Here is a 7,500-nt window from a genome sequence, read left to right on the forward strand (position 1 = left end):
TAGGACAGGCACCATATACGACACAACAGTAGACAAGGCACGACGTACAAGAGCTATCTCTTGGAGAAATAATATTTAGTAATACGTTTCTTAAGCAGATTGCAGAATTTAGGTGAACAAGTTTGCAAAACAATGATTACGTAGTCTATCGCTCACACAACTCTATCCTTCTCTTTCTCTGTCTCAACGCCGCCCCTCTCTGCGTCTGAATCGACTAACGTATACTTACTAGTTCCGTAGGCACAATTAGGAAGGATGGGAAATCGGTTAATGTTCTGTTCCCGTGTTCGATACTAAGCACTCTACATGACTAACCCTCCTACGGTCCCGTTTAAGCGCCCCGACCCCGACGCTCTAACATCAACTTGCGGGGCTCTTGCAACGGCGATGAAAGGGTGGTTCACTAGTTTAGTAGTAAATACAGATTATTTCTTCGTTTGTGATGATTAAACGTAATTGCGAATTAATAATGGAAAAACATATACATATATAAATATATCTTAAAGACATAAAGAGGCGCCAAGAGAAACAAACTGACAACATGCCCGCACAAATGCACGTGCGGCCCGTGCGTGCGATGGTGGCCGTATCCTTTCGTTTTCTTCTACTTACTGTCGTCCCTCTAAGTATCTAGGGTTAATGTTGGTTGCCCAAAAGGAAGGCGAAAAAATGGGAGAAGTAGAGAGAGAGAAAAAAGAGAGACAATGATGAGAGGTTTATGGATAATTTACAGGAAAGCAGGAACCTCAGTTCCTCTATAATGACTGGCTAGAGATGCGCCGCGAGCTCTATTTGCTGTCAAACAGTATTTCTACGTTTGCAAAATGGTTCCATACACCTTTTCACAGATAGTGCGTCTCCGGTTCTAGGAAATTCAAGCACGCGGTTTGTGCGATGTACGATTTTCCAAATTACACGTGTTATTACTACTTCCGCGCAAGTCTGGTTTAAAATGTAAAAATAAACTTATGGTGAATGTATTATTATGCTTCTCTATTATTATTTTTTTGTTCACTGCTTTTACAGTACCTCTTGAAAGATGAACCTCTTTTCTACTCCTCTCTTTAGGTAAATTGTTTAGCAGCAATTCACATTCCGTTGGTATTGTTTACCAACCACATCCTCCCACCATTTATTTGATTAAATTCTTTTCCAATTTTGTGTTTATGTTCAAACTGCTACAATACTGTACTTCTGTGCGTTTTTATCCGGCAACATACATTAGTCGATAAGGATACCACAATTGGAGAGGCACAATGGGAGAATTGGTGTATTCAATTTACCCTAATCCAACATAACTTTGTATCAATCACTCTCTTTCTCTCTCTCTCTCTCTCTCGCTCTTCTCTCTAGCGCTCGTCAGTAGTTTATAGTATAAACAATAATAAAAGAATTTTGGGCAACTAGAAGAGACATTAGCGGAGAGTGAACGTTTGCATAACGAACATGAATTGTTCTAAGATAGTTGACGAACAAATTGGGCAAAAAGCGAAACACTTACGCCACCGGTTGGGTTAGGGGAATGGTAATACACAGTCAGTCACCGGAACGTTTAATGGTGTGAGTAATTAGCAAAGCGGAAACATAAAATAAATGTATTTCAAACCAATATAACGGCTGTTTCTTATCTGCTTTGAAAATTTAACATGTTTAACCTTAAAATTTTGTCTTTTACAGCCTATGAAAACCCAATCTGAATTTGAAGGAGATTGAGAAAACAGTGTAAATGAAGTCTCGAGAAGATTAATTGGCATGTTGTGAATTTGGGTGTAACTACAAGTACAACCAAATAAGTTCTTTCTTAGTCAATTCAAGTGCACCGTCGAAGTTCTTTCGAATAATCATACCAACAAATGAATGGAATTCGAAAGTAAGCATACTCGAATGCAGTAGAGCATTCGCATTATCCTTTATTGGCCTCGTATTGAGCAGCGACGGCCTGATTCGCCGGAGCGCAAAAGAAGGACAACGGGAAACTAGTCAGATGTACGTTCTATTAGGAAAGGAGGAGTATGGGAACGTGGAAGGATATATTAAACCATGGAACTACTACAACATTATAGTTTATTCGTGATTGAATAATATGTTTGCTCTCGAATCGATTCCCACACTTTGCATCACATACTCTTCATCGCTGAACTCATCGTTACATCAGCAACTCATCATTTTTGTCCATATTGCATTCATGTTCGGGACATTGATAACCTAACTTGCGTAAAAGTCTTTCACGATTGAAGGGAGATTCATAATTCTGTTTTCGTTCTAACCAATATAGAGCTCTGGAGCAGATACGGCGATACTCCTCGTTACCTATCGTTTCGGTTCTCCTAACCTTCCATTAGACTAACTACACTCTTCGTTTTGAAGCACACTTCCTGTAATTATCGGATTCGTCTACGTTGCATCCCCAGGTATCCCGCATTCTAACGTATTACTGACCATGGTTCGCACGACATTCAAATAGCTTTAATGTTTCAAGAATAATGATTTCTCCTACTGTCGATGTAAATGAAGTGAAGAAAAATAACACATAAAAATGGTGGTGCAGATATGTGATGTGATGTGGAACGAAAGCGTGTTTCTGCCAAGCAAAAAATAATAAAGAACAGGCATTCGATCCACACTCAAACATAACAGAGATCATTGAAGTTTGAAATCTTTCTTCAGTGGCCTTCAGTCGTCCGATTAACGAAAAAAAAACTCATGACGAAAGTGAAATCCAAATAAATTACCAATAAGCTAGGAGTTGTTAGATCGTAACACTTTTCTTATCTTTACAGCATCATGCATCGACTGAGTCCGTTTCATCCAAAGAACACCTATCTATCCATCTATCGATTCACACACACGATTACACTTTCTTACTCTTCTGCTTTTCATTTGGCATCCTATTTCCTGCACGAACCTTCACCTCCCACTGCTGAGCTCAATCACTTGGTTTTGTTTATAAATGCTTTATGCTCGTGGATACATACTGCAACGGGAAAGATAGTCAAGTGGGAAGGTGGTGGACACTACATAGTCGTGATAACATTCTTCTTTCTTTTAGCGAAAGCGCGTTCTGGTTATAGGTGAAGAAAACACTAAGTCTTTTCCTGCATCCATCCCGTTCACAGTAAACGCTCACGCTCATTCTGATTGAAGCCCTGTTTTGCCAATGTCGTTGCAAAAGGTTTTACAAATTAGCATAAAAAGAGGCAACACACTAGACCACCACAACCAGCTGGGATAGGGAAGGGGTGTGGTTCTTCCTAAACTCATTTGGTTGAAGGTATCACCGAAACGTGTGGCCGTGGTGTGCGTGGTACCTAAATCGATGGTTTTTCCGTCTTCGAGCGCGTCTTTGGGACCTTTTCTGGTTTCTTGGTGCGCGGTAGAGTTGTGCAGCTGGCCGACATCTTTTCCTGGAAAGTAAGAAAAAGTTCCGGTAAGTGATTGGTGGCCGCTATTTGCACGAAGTACATTTTTTTTAATACTAGCTCATGATCACGACGGTTTGTATCAGCACAAATGAAACTGTCGCAGCATCCAACATGCTATTTCAAATCGCAAAAATTACATTACGTAGAATGCATTATGAAAATGCACACAAATGAACATGGAATTTAGATGAGAAGCAATATGCACTTGTGATTGTGACCGTGGATTCAAAGCGATCGATGTCTCGAAGATTAAATGTAAATTAATGAATGCCGTATGTAACAGGAATCGCAGAGAAACTTCCTCGATCCTCGCAAAGCGTCCATGAGAAATGGAAAAGCCATATAGCTAAAGAGAAGGCTCGAAATAGTAAGATCACAATGACAAATGTGTATTTAACAGAGCCTACTTCTCTTCGAGCAATGCGGGTGCATTGAGATGGATTCCAGCTGCGCATAAACTCATCAGCCTAGCATGAGCACTTGGATTGCGTGTCATGCTACGTGGCGACGTTAGTACATTTTATAATTCTCGGCCGCACTAATCCACTACAAACTGCCATTCTATTAGTGACGAACACATGGAGCAATGTGGACTCTCGATTCGATGATTAAAATATCAAACATAAATTCATAACCGGAAACACACAAAAATCGAAACTCAAATGAACGAAACAGATGCACACAAATACGTGAACATAAAGGAAACTCAGGAAACAAAAGATAGAAGCCACACGTAGCCTAACCTTCCACATGCCAGCGATCAGTCGATCGGTTTAGATTTGCGTTTCTCTCGGATGTCCGCCGGCCGTAGTGGACGATGGAAGCGGAGAAGCGTCTCTAGCACGATTGCTACCGCCAATACCATCGCTACCGTGTCCCTTAAACATTCCCGTCAATGAGCTCATGAACTTCTTCGATTTGGTCTTATCGGATGGAGACACCGAAGGAGAGGAGGACGAGGAATCTGCCACGACATTCGTTGGTTTTCTTTCGGCCGATTGGCATCTACTAGGAGCAACCGGGGGAGTTGCTAAGGTTGTTTTCGTGACAGCCGATCGCTCACGGATCACCAACATTTCCGGGGCCGGTTGTGGCGGCACGGGAGGAGGAGGTACCGGAGGTGCCATACGTTGTTTGCCAAAGGAGGCATGCTTTCGGGGTTGCGCAATAGGACCACTACTTCCACTGCACTCTGAGAGAGCCAAAGACGATGTCGATGAAGCCAAATTGGTCGCTGGACATTCCAGCAACGTTGGAGGTTCTTGTACTGGAGCTAATAACTCTGACAACGAGCTCTTTGTTTCCGAAGTGGAGATACTCGATGGTACCTCTTCCATGCGCTTATCCGCATCGGAAACTGGTTTCTCATCTGTTGCAGCTGTTTCTGGAGCATCTGCGCTCTCTGGTAGGTTTTCATCCGTTGTGGTTGGTTCTGAGATGATAACTGAAGCTTCCTGGTGCACAACAGTCGGCACAACGTCTATGTCTCCAACAGGTTTCGATAGAGCGTCTGAACGAGGCAGCTCCGAAGCGACACTATCATCCGCAGTAGATTCCTGGACTTCAACGTTATTTTCCGTAGGAACTTTGTTCTCTGTCACTTCTGCCGATGGCACCTCTTGCTCGATCAATTCTACCTCCTGAAACTCATCTTCGTCGTTTGACGAGAGAGAAATGGTGTCCTGGAATTCGTCGTACACCGTTTGCGACCGTTCCGTGATCACTTCACCCGTTTTAATAGATTCACCCAGTTCGTTGTCGGTCACTTGCAACAGTGTTGGATTCTCCTCCCTTTCTACGGCATTTGTTGGAACATCAACTACTTCTGTCGCTTTTGGCTCGGCATGCTCCTTGGGAACCTGCTCAACGCGATCGGTCATCTCCTGGCGCTTTTGTTGCTCCATCCACTGAAGGAATTTCCGATACTTTTCACGCTCTTCGAGCGGAACATTAGCTAGCGATGGTTCAAACTGGGACTGGGAAGCATTGGAGTAAATGGGCGCGGCCCCAGCAGAGATTCGTTGCTGAGCGATAAACGTTTCCCCAGCCTGCGTAATGGCTGGCAGTGAACCATTTACCGGTAATTCGTAGACACTGGCTCGCGGAGGGCCACCACCGAATGCATAACTATTGTTGCCCTCACGGTCATAGTAGTCAAACCTACCATCGTCAATCTCGTAATCATCCTTGGCAAAATGAAATAGCAAAACAAAGTAAGAAAAACCCGAAGAAAAAAAACCAAATAGTCGATGAAGAAACTAATGAAGCACTCCATTTTGTGACATCGCCCTAGTAGTAAGATCGCAGATCGAGAATTTCGCAATAATCTTCACTGTGTAGATCGAGAGCTTGAAAGAAACTCCTGCACTTCTAAACAGCTGCTATACTTACCTCCCGTGTTTTCGATTTCAGCCGTGGCCGGGCGGTGTTACTCATCGAAGCTGTTCGGCTGAGTCCTGGTTCAGCACTCGAGTATCCCGAGCTGATATCATCCGACGATCGAATGTAGCTGCAATGGGACAAACATTTCAGCACCATTGACTACGAAATGGGAGCAACAGAGGATCGATGTATGTACTAACTTGTATGGCGGAGCCGCGGCACCTTGGTAAGGTGTTCCGGCGATTTCCACTTCTGGGAAGTACATATCCATCTGCCGGTTGCCGGACGAAGAGCGGGAGCTCTTCGAGCGCAATACACGCTGTGACCGGGGGACAATCTCGTCAACTTCATCCTGTGTTCGCTGGGTATCCGGTTCCGAAAGATCGCTCAAGCTGTAGCTCTTGCGTAGCGTTTGAACCAGTCCACCACCACCCTATTAACGGAGTAGATAGGATAAGATAAGAGGTCACTTCGCGTAGAGATGTATTTGTGTGGCCTATTCAGCTTTTTCATTTATTTAGCATGACTTCTCTGCTAGCAATATTGTTAACAATCTATATATTTATTGGTGATAATGGGAGTGCGTTGAGGTACAGTGTGATGATGGTGATTACAATTTAGTCAAACAATATAATTTACAAAACAAAAGGTAATAAGAAAACGACAAGAAACCAAAACAGCCAACATACATACCAACAGAATCGGAAGAACAAATTTAACAAACGAAGTTGGCGGCGTAACTATAGCTCGAAGCTATAGAAGATAGCTCGATTGTTCGGCGTCTTAAGCGGCGCACCAAGTAGGCCACTAATTGCGGTTTAGTGAAGCGTAACTTACCTACTTCGATTGGCTCAACAGAAGGCTACAGCGAAGGTGAAACACATCGACTTGTTGGACAAAGCATCTAGTACGCGTGAGTCTGCGTTTGTTTGTGATTAATATGCAGCGTAAGCGTGCCTGATATGTACAAGTCGGAAAGCATTTTTGAGATTTATTTCTTCAATGTTTTTTTTTCTACGATAGTTAATCATTTTCACAAACATCAGTCCTAGAGCGTCCTTTGATTGTGATTGGCCGAGCGACCGCCCTGAAAAAAAGGTCTAAATGATATCCGTGGTGACTCATGCCTAACAAAACTCTTCTACTGCTTATAAAATCAACTTATGCTTGCTATTCAACGTACTCCTGCCTACACGCCAATTACTTTCGAAATCCTAACATTCACTCCTGCTTTTGTTCCTTCGTTTATATGTATTCTAACCTCTTGATTTAAATAGATTTTGTCCGTGTCACACTGATGTGCTGTTTCGACATTGCTAATCGTCGTAGATACATGATTGTGCATAAAAGTACTGAATACGTAAGAATAAAGATTTTTGAGATTTATGCTTTTGAACACAATTTGTTTGAGCATTTTGGACATGGTTAAAAAAACCAATCTTTTTCTATTTGTTCAAGATACTCTAAAGTGAATCCTAATCTGTCTGCTGCTTATATTTGGTGTACTAATCAGATTCTTCGCGTGCAACCAGCATTCGTGGTACTGACAGTTGTTGTTGGTGCTGCGGCTGCTGCTGCTGCTGTTGCTGCAAATTGCTAACATGGTTTGCAAGCGCTATATACTGAAGCGGTTCTTGAGCCACGTGCTGCGAAGAAGAGAAAGAACGCGTCATGGCCCATCGACGTAACAGTGCCA

At 42.8% G+C, this 7,500-nt stretch overlaps 2 protein-coding genes across 13 annotated transcripts in view; one reads left to right on the plus strand and one right to left on the minus strand.

The window, feature by feature from the left end:
* The window catches only part of LOC125953327 (disco-interacting protein 2), a 105,582-nt gene extending 103,982 nt beyond the window's left edge, over positions 1 to 1,600 (plus strand). For all 11 annotated transcript variants that reach the window (XM_049682819.1, XM_049682820.1, XM_049682821.1 and 8 more), the window contains one exon: positions 1 to 1,600. This exon is cut by the window's left edge and continues 1,183 nt beyond it. The gene's annotated coding sequence lies outside the window, so the exon portion shown is untranslated.
* A 285-nt stretch (positions 1,601 to 1,885) lies between these two features.
* LOC125957902 (receptor expression-enhancing protein 1) overlaps positions 1,886 to 7,500 on the minus strand; it is a 16,915-nt gene continuing 11,300 nt past the window's right edge. The window contains exons 5-8 of one of the 2 annotated variants that reach the window (XM_049690926.1): positions 6,005 to 6,237; positions 5,814 to 5,931; positions 4,166 to 5,608; positions 1,886 to 3,404 (exon numbers count right to left, since the gene is read on the minus strand). In XM_049690926.1, coding sequence (XP_049546883.1) covers positions 4,196 to 5,608; positions 5,814 to 5,931; positions 6,005 to 6,237 — 1,764 coding nt within the window. In that variant the 3' untranslated portion in view covers positions 1,886 to 3,404; positions 4,166 to 4,195. The remainder of the gene's footprint in view (positions 3,405 to 4,165; positions 5,609 to 5,813; positions 5,932 to 6,004; positions 6,238 to 7,500) is intronic. The other variant, XM_049690927.1, reaches the window with a different exon arrangement.

The sequence above is a fragment of the Anopheles darlingi genome, chromosome 3, assembly GCF_943734745.1.
Source record: "Anopheles darlingi chromosome 3, idAnoDarlMG_H_01, whole genome shotgun sequence".
NCBI classification, from domain to species: Eukaryota; Metazoa; Arthropoda; class Insecta; order Diptera; family Culicidae; genus Anopheles; species Anopheles darlingi.